This window comes from Benincasa hispida, chromosome 7, assembly GCF_009727055.1.
Source record: "Benincasa hispida cultivar B227 chromosome 7, ASM972705v1, whole genome shotgun sequence".
In the NCBI taxonomy this organism is placed as follows: domain Eukaryota; kingdom Viridiplantae; phylum Streptophyta; class Magnoliopsida; order Cucurbitales; family Cucurbitaceae; genus Benincasa; species Benincasa hispida.
The window spans coordinates 30016925-30033022 of NC_052355.1; the positions used below are offsets into that span (position 1 = coordinate 30016925).

At 36.2% G+C, this 16098-nt stretch overlaps 1 protein-coding gene across 5 annotated transcripts; it reads left to right on the forward strand.

Annotated features, from left to right (window-relative positions):
- Positions 1–1111: 1111 nt before the first annotated feature.
- Positions 1112–15355, forward strand: LOC120080920 (RNA helicase aquarius). 5 transcript variants are annotated; one of them, XR_005482681.1, is made up of 16 exons: positions 1112–1810; positions 2376–2465; positions 3356–3418; positions 4478–4564; positions 4647–4799; positions 4892–5052; positions 5672–5906; positions 6216–6326; positions 6838–7896; positions 8026–8289; positions 10629–10814; positions 10982–12136; positions 12665–13003; positions 13525–14319; positions 14828–14880; positions 15010–15355. XR_005482681.1 is itself a non-coding variant. In XM_039035600.1 (14 exons), the coding sequence occupies exons 1-14, from the start codon at positions 1394–1396 to the stop codon at positions 13960–13962; spliced, it is 4758 nt and encodes a 1585-aa protein (XP_038891528.1). In that variant the 5' UTR covers positions 1112–1393; the 3' UTR covers positions 13963–14448. The 5 variants fall into 5 exon arrangements, 1 of the variants encoding a protein (XP_038891528.1); XR_005482683.1 differs by having other exon boundaries at positions 13525–14176; XR_005482680.1 differs by having other exon boundaries at positions 14828–15355.
- Positions 15356–16098: the final 743 nt, after the last annotated feature.

Genomic DNA, 16098 nt, shown 5'->3' on the forward strand with positions numbered 1-16098 from the left:
AATGCATAATGTGAATTTTCTAAATTAATGCATAATAATTTTTTTGTCCTGTAAAATACTTGATTATGTGGAAAATAAAAAATTGAGCCGATCTCTGCTTCCACTATAGAACTTCATAATTCCTTCAAACTAGACTTTAACTCAAATTATAATATTAAATTAGACCAAATTAATTTCACACAATCCAACTCTTGTGATAAAAACACGTGGCATCATCGGAATTTGCCAATTTATGTCTTCAACTTCAATTTGGGGACACATGTCAATTTCTAATTTGTCCAAAATTCAATTGTTTGGAATTTGTCCAAAATTTCTCATTCAACAACCATATTCTAAATTTTTGTCCCAAATTCAAATAATCAAAGCTTAGATTTTTGTATCAAGTTAAATCGAATTGTGGTTAATATCTCCAATTTATCTTAAAATTAAATAGGAGACAATTCATAATTTGATCCCCAAGTAAAACTGAATAAAGTTCAAATCTATTCTTCAAGTCCTTTTCCAAGTTCAAGCCAAGCATCCTGGGTAAAAGTTCAATTTTACTCCAAATTCAATTTTGAATTAGGTGAAAGATAAATTCTACTAAAATTCAAATTGAAATTTATCTCAAGAAAGAAAGTCAAAACTTTGACCTAAATTCCGTTTTGATAAGTCAGCATAACAAATGTGTATGTCAAACATACATAAAATTTGAGATCAAACCTGTATACCAAATTCATAGTTTGATTGGGTTGACACATCAAGCAGAATCAAAGTCAAGAATGTATAACTTGCACTTCGATTCAAATTTTATCTTTTGCGAGATTCACTCACCCATATACGTGCATAAATCTCGAAATGCATTTTGAAAAAGAGCATTTATTGCATGAGAAATTTGGGACAAATCACAAATTGTCACATCATTTCTCAAATTAATGGCGAAATTATAAATAATTAAATTTGAGACTAATTAAAAATTGACATGTATCCCAAATTAAAATTGAAGACATAAATTGCTAATCCAAAGGGATCCATTAAACCAAATGACATTTTTAGTAGGGGCAATTTAGACATTTCAAAGGCCAATTTACCAAAAGCCTTTGGATTGGAATTGGTTATAAGATATAAGACGATCACGGCTGTGGTCGGGTGATGGCTATTTACGCCGACGCCGGCGCCTCCTCCCTAATCAGTTAATTCCGACCGCCACGGCGAAGATTTTCACCGTTCACCGTCTCCAGCAAGTCACTAGGACGTCTAGACCGACTCTGCTGCTCTTTCAAAACTAATTTTCTGAGGTTTATTCCTCAGTAAATCCACCCCCCTAGCTAAAGCCCTGTACCACTTCTGTAAACTCCGGAGCCCTAGAACCCCCTCCCTCCGCCATAGAAGTTAAAGTTTCCAACTACTTACAATGCCGAAGGTGTATGGAACTGGGGTTTACGATTTCAAGCGCCACAGAGTGGCGGAGTACCCCGTCGAGTCCAATCAGGTCGACGACAAGCCCGTGGAGTCCAAGCCTGGTGCGGCACTGCCAAACACTATAACGCTTTCGGAGATTCAGCGAGACCGGCTGACGAAGATTGCGGCGGCGAACTGGTCGAAAGTAACCGACCCTTCGAAGCCTAAGAAGCCCTTTGATCCAGAGTTAGTAAAGAAGATTTATGAGACGGAGCTTTCGGTTAAAGAGGGGCGCAAGACCGTGCCTCTGCAGAGGGTGATGATTTTGGAGGTCAGTCAGTACTTGGAAAACTATTTGTGGCCTAATTTTGACCCGGAGACTGCGACGTTCGAGCATGTAATGTCGATGATACTCATGGTTAATGAGAAGGTAACAGCTTTCTTGAATTCTTGGACTGTTCTCGTGAGTATTTCTCCGTTCAATTGTCCTTCTCGCTGTGTTGTAATGGAAATCTATAAAGCATTTCGCCGGAAATGTAAAGTTGTTGCTTGCTAATCCGAAATTACTTATTGTTGCAATAACAATAAGCTTTGCACAGTAATTCATGGTTTCTGGAAGAGTGTTCGTTTGGAAGAAGTGCTTGTTTCAACCAGGGTTTCTTTATTGGTTGCTGGCATATTAAGGAAAAGGAGAAAAGTCCCCCCCTCCATTCCCCCCTTTTATTATGTGCAGCCACAGTTTAATTAATTTTATGAAAAACTGAAGTGAACTTTTTAAGAGCTCATCCAGAAGCCGTACCACTCTTTCATTACCGTTATTTTTTTTAGAACTCAAGGACACGAAAGGAGGATCTTTTATTACCGTTATTAGGTTCTAATTGATTGAAACAGTGTATTATTGTTTATTTCTTTTAAAATTGAAAATGCCATTTTTTGGGGAATGCTCATAATCTGAATCTTCTGTGAGACTTACAAATTGAAATTTGATATTGTAGTTTCGAGAGAATGTAGCAGCTTGGGTATGTTTTTATGATAGGAAGGACGTCTTTAAGGGGTTTCTTGAGAGGGTTCTTCGACTGAAGGAGGTTAGTTTTATTTTGATTGACTTATTATGTATCCCATCCCATGCTTGTGAGAATTGCTGCAACGATAATTTTAGTAGAAAAATTATTATCCTTTAGTTTTATACTTCAATTTTGATATGTCATTGAGTAATTATTTATATATGTGTGTATTTAATTGAGAAACCACTCTCATCCAGAGGAATGTAAATACAATGAGCTATACAAAAATAGAGGCCGTTCCAGTACTGAAAATCGGGTAAAGATTTAGTTACTAAAATCCTACTAGATTGGACTTTTCTTTCTCATCTTTGTAGAGGCTTGAAATCCAGAAGAAAGTATGCTTCTTTACTTAGCTCGTTCTTGGCCTGAATTGGGTGTCTTGTCTAGTATCTAAGCGGACAGTTTCAATCATATTTTGGGTTGTGCCTTTTACTTCCGAATATGGAGTTGCATGGGGCAGAGCTGTTGTAATGGTTGAAGAAGAAGATAACCACCTACTAGTCAATTGTGCTCGTGTTTTGCTAGTTTGGGTTGTTTTTGCAGCTCTCTGTATCTATTGTTGGTTGTTTCTTAGTTTAAGAATATGCCTTATCCTCTCTCTCTCTCTCTCTCTCTTGTTAATTGTTTTTCTATTGATAAAATTGTCCTGCTTCTAATGAGAACCATTATAAGTAGGATTATGACTTGACTTTATGCTGATGATTGGGTATTCAGCTTTATTATGTCTTAGTTTCTACTTAAATAATTCCTCCTCCCGACTGAAAGTTTTGGGAAGTTTTACTTTTAATGTCATCATATGAATGTCTTTTTTGTTATGATGTAGACCAGAAATTACTACATTTTTGGTTATTTTAGACCATAATTTATCATTCTTTTATCTGAAAATGTAATTACTTCTATTTATGACGCAGGGAAGAGAAATAAGCATTGCAGAGAAAACAAATTATCTTGTTTTTATGATTAATGCCTTTCAGGTATATGACTTGTTTATTGCAATTTACTTATACGGTTATCGTTGAACCATTACTTGCTGGGTTGTTTTTTTCTTTTCTTTTCTTTTCTTTTTTTTTTTTTTGGTGGGGGGGAGTCTATAACAGAAAAGGAGGATAGTTAAGTTGAACAATCCAAGAAATGATCAGCTCCCAGACATTTTGGAAGCATCTCGAACTTGAGAATATGGTGGTTTCTTCTTTCCTAGCTACCAAAGGCCACCTCTCATTACAATACCCAAATAATCTTAGTTTTGTGATGAAGAGGATGGCCATATACTCTCTCTCAGAAAAAAGGATGACCATATAAGAATTGGTCAATTATATCTTCTGATCTTTTGAGAACTGCAAGTATAAAAAATACTGAAAATGCTAAGCCAAGCAAAAACAATTAACAAACAAATGATTGGTAATATGTCAACCTTATTCTCCACTTTGCATTCGTGACGGGCAGGGGTGCGTGCGTCTGCTGGTATCGTATATAAGAGAAAGGCTGAAAGGAAACCCAATTGAACATCTTTAGCTCGTACCACTTTTTATAAGTTCATGTGCACGCATGCCGGCTGAGTACGGAACGCTAGCTTTCTCTACTTTAACACTTCGTTCACTGCTGGCCCAGCGGATCTCGTCGTCCTTGTACATAAACACAAAATAGGAGAACTCGTAAAACTGAATTTGGACTTAATCTGTTGTGTTTACTGTTTACAAATTACAACTCATAGCACAAGAGTCTATATATATGTATTTTTAGGAATAAGAAACGCAAGAGTCTATATACAGAAGGTGATTTTTAAAGAGTTTTCCAAATTACTTTATAAAGCTTAGGGTCTGTTTGTGAATTCATTACAAAATAACTTGTTTTTAAAGTCAATGAAACATTCATATTTATGCATGCCAATGTTATTATTTACCTTTTATGGAATTGAATAGGCTAGTAGTAAATAAATTTTCTAGGATTCGTGACTGTTTTCTGCCAATATCTCCCTGTATTATCATTTATTCTTCTTTTATATCTTATAGATTTTTGAAAACTAACCTCTGCAGAGCTTGGAGGATGAGATTGTCAGTGAGACGGTATTGAGAATAGCAGGTCTGCAGTCTTGGCACAGTTTATCTTATGGTCGTTTTCAGGTATGACGTGTCACACTCTGTCGTTAATCTTCTGTTACCTTTGGAATATGTAACAATGATTTTCTTTTTCATTCATCTGCAGATGGAGCTTTGTCTTAATACTGATATAATTAAGAAATGGAAAAGAATGATAAAGAGAGAGGCTAAAGAGTTTATTAAACGAGGGGAGGTTTTTGATCCATTGTCAACTCTTGAAGTGAAGTTCTTGAGAAATCTCATTGAAGAGTTTCTGGAGGTTGCCTTTCTTTCTGATTAAGATTATTTTTGTAATTTTTGTGCAAAAAATTGGCTAATTTCTTTTGTTCTTCCCTTACTTTTGGGAACCAGGTTTTGGATGGTGAAGTGTTCCCTCTGAGTAATTCAGGTGATGGAAATGATCAATTTGTTGATGTCAATGGCTTGATAGAGGGAGACAATGCTTGCATTTTGTATTGCGAGAGGTTCATGGAGTTTCTGATTGATCTTTTAAGTCAACTCCCTACAAGAAGGTATACTCAAATGCTGTGACCACAATTTACATCCTTTGTTTGAATTTAAATCTTGATGGATGGAGTTTGTTTTATAGTTTAATTTGTGATGGATTGATATGCAGTAGTCTTAATTTACTTGACCATTCACAAAATGATAATTTCTCTTCTTTCTCTCTCTCTCTCTCTCGATTGTTAGCCTTTTGCTATTGTGGTTGACTTTCTTATTAAATCTCTATTGTAGTTTATTTCCCCCCCAATTTGTTGTGAATAAACTACATTAATGGATTTTATGCGCATTATGGCAGTTAAATATGTATAGTTATTTTTTCTATTTGATTTATTTTGTTTGTTTTGTTTCGTTTTTTTTTTTAATTTTTATTTATTTTGTTTATTTTATGAGAAACAAGAAATGTATTAGAGAGGGCCAAACCAAGGGCCACAGAAAACAGCCTAAGGGTTGGAGGTAGAGCCAAAAACTAATGAATGAGTGCTCTCCAATCACTTGTTTGATTTATTTTGTTGATCTTCATTAATTGATTGTAAGATTACTTGCTTTAGTTACATTTGCTTAGTGACTTTCTTCGTTTTATTCTTTTAATCATGTTTGTCTCATTTTTCCCCTTGTTGGACCATTCAGATACCTTCGACCTCTTGTTGCTGATGTTGGTGTTGTTGCCAAATGTCATTTAAGTGCCCTTTACAAACATGAAAAAGGCAAACTTTTTGCTCAGCTGGTTGATCTGCTGCAGTTCTACGAAGGATTTGAGATCAATGATCATGTTGGGACACAATTGACGGATGATGAGGTTCTCCAATCTCATTATGACCGTGTCCAATCTTTTCAGCTTCTTGCATTTAAGAAGATTCCAAAGGTTAGTTTTTAAGATGATTTAGAAGCGAAAAGGATGTTTAACCATGCAAATGGATGTTTCATTTATTCCCTTTCCATTGTAAACAAATAATACAATGATGACTAAAACAGTAATTACAAAGGCACAAGAGGTTATGGAATCCTCTTATTAAAAAATGACAGGGCATTTGAACATGTAAGGTACAATGAAGAAAGAGGCATATTTAATAGATTTTTATTTAATTATTACTTTTACTATGTCTTTTCTTTATAATTTTAATTTAATTTGTCAGCATGACTAATGTATTTATCACTCTCTTCCTTTTCTTAGCTGCGGGAACTTGCATTGGCCAATGTTGGTTCAATTCATAAACGTGCTGACCTTGCCAAGAAACTATTGGTGCTTTCTCTTCCAGAGCTGAAAGATTTGGTTTGCTCTAAGGTCTGTGAAAAATTATTATCCTGGGATGCTAAAAATATAAATTGAAAGACGAGTTGATCGTTTTGTTTGTATTTCTGATTTATCAGAAAGCAGTAACTTATCAACTTCAATATCACTATTGTTGGATTCATTTCATAGTTTTTTACTTAATCTTCAGATAGGGACGCCCAACCTAGGGCAGTGTTCAATTAAGATGCCTCGTGATTAGGGAACTGTGGTCAACTCTGCATGAAAATGTAATGGAATAACAAGAGTTTTCCATTTCTAGCTATGGGTCTTCAATGGAAAGACCATAAAAAAATCTATAGTCACTTCTTTTTTCCTGAAAGGATATAACATTTTCACGGAAATTATGAAAAGTACCAAACAGAACTATTTTATTTTCTTCTCGCCCTTGTATGTTGTTTTCTTATCTCTCATTTGGTTTGCTTTATGTGAAAGTTCGCTGCCAGCTTCTAATAACAAATAGTTCTAAGCTCCTTTTTGGCTGACATTTGTGTTGCTTTTGCAGCTCAAGTTAGTGTCAAAAGAAGATCCTTGGTCGGATAGAGTTGATTTTTTGATTGAGGTTGTTGTTTCCTTTTTCGAGAAGCAACAGTCTCAAAAGGAAGCCATTAATGCACTTCCACTATACCCAAATGAGGAGATAATGTGGGATGAGAGCGTTGTGCCAAGCATAAATTACTCGGGGGAAGGTTGCTTGGCTCTTCCAAAGTTAAATTTACAGTTTTTAACGCTCCATGACTATCTTCTGAGAAATTTCAATCTCTTCCGCCTGGAATCAACTTATGAGATCCGTGAAGACATTCAGGAAGCTGTACCCCATCTCCTTGCCTACATTAATAATGAGGGGCAAACTGCTTTCCGTGGCTGGTCAAGAATGGCCGTGCCAATTAAAGAATTCAAGATTACTGAGGTGAAGCAGCCAAATATTGGGGAAGTCAAGCCTTCATCTGTGACGGCAGATGTCACTTTTAGCATTTCTAGCTATAGAGCCCAAATAAGATCTGAATGGAATGCTCTTAAGGAGCACGATGTTTTATTTTTACTTTCTATTAGTCCATCATTTGAGCCTCTAAGTTCAGAGGAAGCTGACAAGGCCAGTGTTCCTCAACGTCTTGGCCTTCAGTGTGTACGAGGATGTGAAATTATTGAGATTCGTGATGAAGAGGGAACTCTCATGAATGACTTTACTGGAAGAATTAAACCGGATGAGTGGAAACCTCCTAAGGGGGAGTTGAGAACTGTAACTGTAGCTTTGGATACAGCACAGTACCATATGGATGTCAGTGCTATTGCAGAGAAGGGTTCAGAAGATGTCTATGGGACATTTAATGTCTTGATGAGGAGGAAACCCAAGGAAAATAATTTTAAAGCTATATTGGAATCTATCAGGGATCTTATGAATGAATACTGTATCGTTCCTGATTGGTTGCACAATATACTTCTTGGTTATGGGAATCCTTCTGCTGCTCAATGGACTAACATGCCAGATCTTTTGGAAGCAGTAGACTTCAAAGATACATTTCTTGACGCTGATCATTTGAAAGAATGTTTTCCAGATTATGAGGTTACTTCTGTCTTCTTCTTTTTAATTAAAACGATTTCTTAAATTAGTGAATTAATATCTCTGCCTCTGTTGTATATAATCAAAATTCAAAAGTATCCGTGTCTAAATGTATTATGTTCATTTGTTCAGGTCTGTTTTACAAATCCCGATGGTGAGGAGATTTTGCACCCAAGTCCCCCTTTCCGGATTAGGCTTCCTAGAGTTCTTAAAGGTAGCAATCATGCCCTCCCGGAGAATAAGAAGTCTTCAAGTATTTCAAAGAATGATGTAAACATGATGGATGCCTGTGCTGAGAAGGAGAAACTTATGGTTGAGGCGTATACTCCTCCTGACCCAGGTCCTTATCCTCAAGATCAGCCTAAACAGAACTCTGTCAGATTTACTCCAACACAGGTTCTTCTTTAACATTTTGCTCTTTATTTTTATTTATTTTTCATGGAAGACTGTTTTTGACTGATGTGAAGTGTAAGACTGTTCAGCAAATCTATTTTTTTTGGATTAGAGCAACCAATCAATTATATGGCTTTCAATATTGATGCTGCCTGCAAAGAAAGAAACAATATCAATGAACTCCAAGATTCTAGATTTTTTTCTCAAGATTATTAAAGAATGAAGATTATTTCATTTCTAAGATGAGGTTTCTTTTTCAATCTGCAGCCACATAAGTTTTGGAGGAACTCCTTTAATCTTTTAGGTGGTTCAAACTAATAGTTAATTATGGCATAGAACTTCCTCCATGAAACTGAAAAAGGGCAAATGGAGAAGTGATGATCAGACTATTGCACTTCTCTTGCAAAACTACATCATCTAGGACTTATCTGCACAAGTTTCTCCTTTAGACTTGAGAGGAATAATAGGATTTTTAGGGAGGTCGAGAATTTGGGTGAGGAGGTTTGGGAGGTCTCAAGTTTTAATGCTTCTCTGTGGCATCAGTCACTAGGCATTTTTGTAGTTATGGTCTTGGTCTTGGTCTTGTTCTTTTGGATTGAATTCATTTTTATAGCTAGTGTTGGGCTCCTGTTTGTTTGGAGCTTGTTTTTTGTATGCAGCGGTATTCTTTTTATTTTTTTCAACACTAGTTTAGTTTCTTAAAAAAAAAAAAAAAATACACGTAAGAAATTGATAAGGACTAGTAATAAAAATTGGATATCCAATATGTACATATCACCATGAGTTCCTAGTTGTCTCTTTCATGATCAGATTTTTGTTATATAACTTTTGGTTATTTTGATTTAAAAAGACAAAAAAAAAAAAGAAAAAAAGAAAAAAAGAAAAGAAGACTTTTCAATGATTTCCAAGGGTGATTACAAATTTATATTAATAGAAATAGACTTTTCAAGTTTCATTAATATATGGAAAAAGAGTGGAATTCCACTCAATCACTCCTACAAGAAACTATTCCATATATTTGCACTAGTCGTGATAGAATGACAAAACTTGGAATGTTGCTGACCATTGGGACAGCAGATTGGCCGTTTGGTCAATCACCTTTCGTCGTTTGCTTAGAGATGAGGAGATCATTTCTTTTCAAGAGCTACTTAGGGTTATTGCAACAAGGAAAATTTCAGAGGATGTTGATAAAAGGGAGTGGTCAATTTCAGCCTCGGGTCTCTTCACAGTCAATTCCCTTAAAATACACCTTTCCCCCTCCTCTCCATTGGACAAATCTCTTTACTCGGCCCTGTGGAAGACTTGTAGCCTGATAATGCTTTTTGGTCAGCTGAATGTAGCTTCAGTTTTGCAAAGAAAGTTGGCAACCAGCTATATTTCTCCTTCAATGTGCCCTTTGTGCCTACATTCGTTTGAAGACTCCCTCCACCTTTTCTTTGCGTGTTCCTATTCAGCTTGGTGTTGGGAGAAGTTGCCGTCCTTCTTCAACTTTTCATGGGTTATGAGCAATGATTTTAAGGGTAACTTGCTGCAGCTTTTAGATGGTATAAATCTCCATAAATCCAGCCGTATATTGTGGATTAATGCGGTCGTCTCTATGGTTTGAAAGAAATCAAAGGGTGTTTCATGATAAGGCTCTTGGTTGCCAAGATCGATTCGAATCAGCCCGTCGGCTTGCTTCTTCTTGGTGTATCCTGTCCAAGCATTTTAATAGCTACAGTTTATCAGAATTCAATCTCAATTGGAGAGTGTTTGCCTCCCTTTCGAGTGATGGTTTTTAGCTTTTTCAGTAGCCAGCGGTTCTCTTTGATTTCTCTTTGATTTTTCAGACTGTTTGTTTCTGTTTTTGCCCGTGTTTGTTCATTTTGGGGACTGTAATGCTTAGTGCTTTTCTTATATTTATAGCTAGTCTTAGTTTGTTTTTGGATGTGATGAGGGTGCTAAGGGGGTGTCAACCTAGTTGAGATGCCCGGGTGCGCTAGCTGATCCGTTTGGTATTCGGTTGTTATTCCGCTCATTGTATAACCCTCTTGTACTTTGGGCGTTTGCTCGCTTTTCTCTTATATCAATGAATTGTTTCCTTTTCAAAAAAAGAATGACAAAACTTGGAAAGAGGACTCAAGTTATTAGTCATTTTGCATTACAATTCTTTAGAAGTTATTCATTTTTCTTATGTGCATTTAATTTCCCTGTCCTTGAGTTGATTTAATTTCCTGAAATAGGGGAATTTGGTTATTGAATGGATAACACCTTTGGACATCGTTGCTTAAGTTGGTGTGTTTGTTGATGAAACTCTCTATTTGAACTACGAGTCTAACTTGTTTATTTATTTTTAAATGTAGGTTGGAGCAATTATCTCTGGTGTTCAACCTGGATTAACCATGGTTGTTGGTCCACCTGGTACTGGAAAGACTGACACAGCCGTTCAAGTTCTAAATGTTCTTTATCACAATTGCCCTTCACAGAGAACATTGATAATCACTCACTCAAATCAAGCTCTGAATGACCTATTCGAGAAGATAATGGAGGTAAATGAAGAAAACTGTTACTATCTTTAGAATTAGATTACATTTATCTGTCCATTGTGTTAATGTGTGCAGGCACTACAGTGTTTATTTTTATATACGCATAATTTAAGCTATCTTGCTGCATAGTTTTTATAATATTTTTTTCCCGACTTCTCTAATGATCCCAGAGAGATGTTCCTGCCCGCTATCTGCTTCGCCTTGGTCAAGGTGAACAAGAATTGGCAACTGATCTTGATTTCAGCCGACAGGGGCGTGTCAATTCGATGCTTGTGCGGAGGTTGGAATTGCTAAGTGAAGTGGAGAGGCTGGCAAGATCTCTCCAACTCCCTGAAGATGTTGGATATACTTGTGAAACTGCCGGATACTTTTGGTTACTGCATGTGTACTCACGCTGGGAGCAATTTATAGCTGCGTGTGCTGGAAATGAGGATAAATCTAATTTTGTTCAAGAGAGATTTCCCTTCAAGGAATTTTTCTCCAATGCACCAAATCCAGTTTTCACGGGTGAATTTTTTGATAAAGATATGCGGGCAGCTAAGGGGTGCTTTCGTCATCTCAAGACAATGTTTCAGGAGCTTGAAGAGTGTAGAGCTTTTGAATTACTCAAGTCTACAGCTGATCGTGCAAACTACTTGATGACTAAGCAGGCAAAAATTGTTGCAATGACTTGCACTCATGCTGCCCTAAAGAGGAAAGATTTTCTTCGTTTAGGTTTCAAGTATGATAATTTGCTAATGGAAGAAAGTGCACAAATATTAGAAATTGAAACTTTTATACCAATGTTACTTCAGAGGCAGGAAGATGGTTATGCACGTCTCAAACGCTGCATTTTGATTGGTGATCACCATCAGTTGCCCCCTGTTGTTAAGAATATGGCTTTTCAAAAGTATAGCCATATGGACCAAAGTTTATTTACAAGGTTTGTCAGATTGGGCATTCCTTATATTGAACTCAATGCTCAAGGTCGTGCCAGACCAAGTATAGCCAAGCTTTACAACTGGAGATATAGAGAATTGGGAGATCTTCCCTATGTGAAGGAGGCAGTCATGTTTCATAGAGCAAATGCTGGATTCTCTTATGATTATCAGCTAGTGGATGTGCCGGACTACCAAGGGAGGGGTGAGACTGCCCCTTCTCCTTGGTTTTATCAGAACGAGGGGGAAGCTGAATATGTTGTTAGTGTGTATATTTATATGCGTTTACTAGGGTACCCTGCAAATAAGATATCTATCTTGACAACTTACAATGGCCAGAAGCTTCTAATCCGAGATGTTATCAATCGTAGATGTGTACCATACAATTTCATTGGTGCCCCTAGCAAGGTATCTTCAAAATGGTTCACTGTATGTGAGCAATTACATTATTTGTTGCTTATCGTAATTTTTTAGTTAATGGAATCAGTATCTTTGTACACATTTTGATGTTCTCTCAATTGCTAGTCATTATATTTGTTGTGGATAAACTACCATCTCTTCACCTGCGGTTCTTTTTAACAACTACAGCCTAAAGTAAACTCTCTTTTAACTAATTGGAGAAACCTTTTGTTATTCCCTTGGATGGGTTCATCCTTTGTATCATTTAATTTAATCAATATTTCCTAAAAAGAAGAAAACTGTGACTGTCCATTGGGCCGAATAAACCTAAATGTTTTGCGTTTTTCATGTTTGCATATATCTAATCTTAATGTTGCTGCCTGCATGTCTTTATTTGTTAACGGATTTTGTTTGATATTTGAATCTAAATGTCTAAATGTCTTGCATTCTTCATGTTTGCATGCATCTAATCTTAATGTTGCTGCCTGCATGGCTGTATTTATTTGTTAACAAATCTTGTTTGATATTTGAACCTAGGTTACGACAGTTGATAAATTTCAAGGTCAGCAGAATGATTATATATTACTGTCTCTAGTTCGAACCCGCTTTGTGGGGCACCTTCGTGATGTTAGAAGATTGATTGTGGCCATGTCTCGTGCTCGACTTGGTTTGTATGTCTTCTGCCGCCGATCTCTGTTTGAACAATGTTATGAACTGCAGCCAACATTTCAGCTTCTGCTTCAAAGGCCTGACCGCCTTGGACTCAACTTGAATGAGATAACATCTTATACAGAACGTAATGTAGCAGACACTGGTCCTATTTACCATGTGAGTGGTAGTGAGGAGATGGCCAGCATTCTGGAACAGCTTTATCAGGTATTATCACAGGCTTATCGCTTGTTTCAACTAGCCTTAGGATAAAATGCTAAGTGAAATTAATTTTCCTATAAGCACTTATGGAAAAATTAATTATTTTACAAATCTTAATAAATAAAAAATACTCCAAAGATGTTGGGTTGACTTAAAAATTATTTTTGAAGAAATACTTTGATAGAGATGGATTAGCCAAAAATCAGGATTAACCAAAAATCTTCCAAATATGAATAAGAGAAATAAATACACTTCGAGAGGATTAGCCTAAAATTTCCTTAGTTTCCTCCCACCACCTTTTTCTTCCGGTGTTCAAGATCTGGGATTTCTTTTTCTCCATATTGGCCAGAGAGTATATTTATTCCTATTATTCAAATGGTTTGTGCTCTTGGATTTGCAGAGAGACCATCAAGTTCAAGTTTTTATAAAGCTTTTTTCCCCCTTGTAATCGAGAATATAGTTGTTAAGTGGTGTTCTTATGTGATTTGTGTTATAGTCCTGCGGATTGCTAAACCTTTTCCCTGCAGATTCGGATCAGCAGCCAGCAATTTGATGGGTATACCACACATCCGGGGCAGCTTCCTCCCAACGACAATGTTGACATACAGCAAAATGCTATGGATACAGAGCAGGCCAATGATGATGGTGTTTCAGACACAACCATGGAAACTTCAAAGACCGATGGTCTTGCAAATGGCGCAGATGGAGGTTCTGCAATTGAAAATGGTTTAATTGAGAATGAAGATGATGAGGCTAACAAAGACAGTGGACCGAAGGAGGAGCCAATGCTCGAGGATAGTTCGACGAAGAATGATGATGATAATGAGGCTAAGAATGATGATGATATTGAGGCTAAGAATGATGATGATATTGAGGCTAAGAATGATGATAATGAGGCTGATAAAGATGATGAAAATATTGTGCCACAGGAAAGTAATTCTGATGGAACTACAATGGAAGAATAATTTGGCTCTTCACTTCGATTATGGAGTTGGCTTTCTGAAATTTGAAAAATATGATTGATACACATACGTTAAAAGTTGGCACGATGGCACTGTCCAATAACTATCAATTTTGGAGAGTAGGACTAAACACCGATAACTTGTAGGCAGTCAAAGATTTCACGACAGATTAGAGTTTTGAGCTGATCAATCGTTGCTCATCTTGTTTGAAAGGCAGGTATATATTTGCTTGAAACACGGTATTGCGAGACTGCTCGATCACTGGAGAGACAGTCGTCAGGGAAAGATGCCAAACTGATTTTGTGATTTGATCTCATTTCTAGCCATGCTCAATATTGGGTGTTTCTGTACAAGTGAAATGTAAAAATTACATTTAAGCCTTCATTTTCTGTAGTTTCAAAAAGTTTTGATTCTTGTAAGAGTAGCTTGACTTTAGAAAAATATTAAATGAGTAGAGTAGCTAGTAAAGCATATGCTGCCATTTATCTATCTTTGAATTTGACCGAAATTCTACATCCCCTTCAATTTTCCTCGTCTCTACCATAGCATGTTGCTGTATATGATCAAATCAAATTTAAGACCTAAATTTATACAATATTTTATGAAAGAAAAAAACCTTTTATCCATAATTATAGGTAATGCTGTGATCCCAGTAATTGCATATCTAACAGCTTTCTTCAATCCTCAGCTATTGTAACTCACTTTTATATGGAAGAATTTGAATTTAGGAGTAACAGTGGCTTTCTAATTCCTTATTGGTGGTTGGGGTGAACAATATTCAACTTCAAAGTGCGGAGTGGTGGGATTTGCATTAATTGTTTGCTTTGGCTTCTTTGTTTTGGTTTTGATATATGGTTCTTGTGTGCAGGTTGGAATGCGGCTATAAACTTCTATTAGTCAGAGTTGGAACTCCTGAAAGAGGTTTTTCTCATTCATGTTTTTCTTCGAGTTTTCCTTTCAACGTTTCATCACATAGGATTTATCGCATCAAGAGCACATGGAAAGACTAGTCTAATTCTAAGAAAAACTTTTCGCTTTTCACTTCCGAAGGAGATTTACCAATGGGACAATGGGAGAAGGTCTGCTAGAGTTTAGTGCCACATTAAAAGGAAGGCTCAAAAGGCATACCTAACAATCAGATGGGGAAGCTACAACATAACAGCCTGGAAAATAAATCCCTGAAAAGGCTTTCGAAAAACCATTGCCAAAAGTGCTTTCACCTACCTACATTTTATATTAAATTATTATTATTATTTGCATGAATCATCTTGATGGGGAAAAATCTGTCTCATTCCATCTTTTAGGTTTTTTCAAGAGATATTGAAACTTTAAAACTGGGAATATTGAAAATTTAATGGAAATCTAAGAATATCTTTGATTATGTGGAAATTATGAAAATCTGAGAATATCTTTGATTATGTCCAATTATTGCATTCTGAAATTCAAGTCATACATATTTAATGATTTCAATGTAGGGAAAAAAGATGTCATGTGGATTGTCGAAATCTACAAAACCCAAATGCTAAATTGGGAAATGGAATCAATTATGTATGTAGAATTTATCTTTGACGCAATTGAGTGATGGAATTAGCCAAATCCAGGAAAAATGAGGTTAATGTCTGAAAATGAGAGGAGAATCTTAAATTAGTTGTGCGTCCTATAAAATGAATAGGATTAGTGGCTTCCCTACTTTTCATATTAGTCAGTCGTTGCATCATTGTAGATAATATCCTACTGTCGGAAGTTGGTGGAGGGTTGTCATAGAAATGTTGGTAAGGGTTGTTATACTCCTTCCTAGATTTTCTTCTTAATCAAGAAAGAGGTATGAAGACAATAGATGTCAACCCTTTATGACATCCATTGCCCATCTCGACTCCTAAAACTTGCTTCTATAGCATCTGTAACACCTGATAAATAGTTTAATATACTCTCAACCAAATTCTCCAATGTATAACTACAACTAAACACAGATGCACACAATATATATATATAAGCCAGAGAAAATTTATATAAGTTATACAATAGTGGTTCCAACTAAGGTTCTACCCTTCCCCTCTAATATGTACATGATGAGTTGACACTTAAACAACAAAAGATGGACCACCTAAATTTCTCTTCTTCCTTTAGAACTTTTAGTAT

Coding starts and splice junctions, on each gene's coding strand:
- LOC120080920 (XM_039035600.1), top strand. CDS start 1,394: ATGCCGAAGGTGTATGGAACTGGGGTTTACGATTTCAAGCGCCACAGA. Junction 4,800..4,891: donor TCATTGAAGAGTTTCTGGAG/GTTGCCTTTCTT, acceptor TTTGGGAACCAG/GTTTTGGATGGTGAAGTGTT. Junction 7,897..8,025: donor AATGTTTTCCAGATTATGAG/GTTACTTCTGTC, acceptor TCATTTGTTCAG/GTCTGTTTTACAAATCCCGA.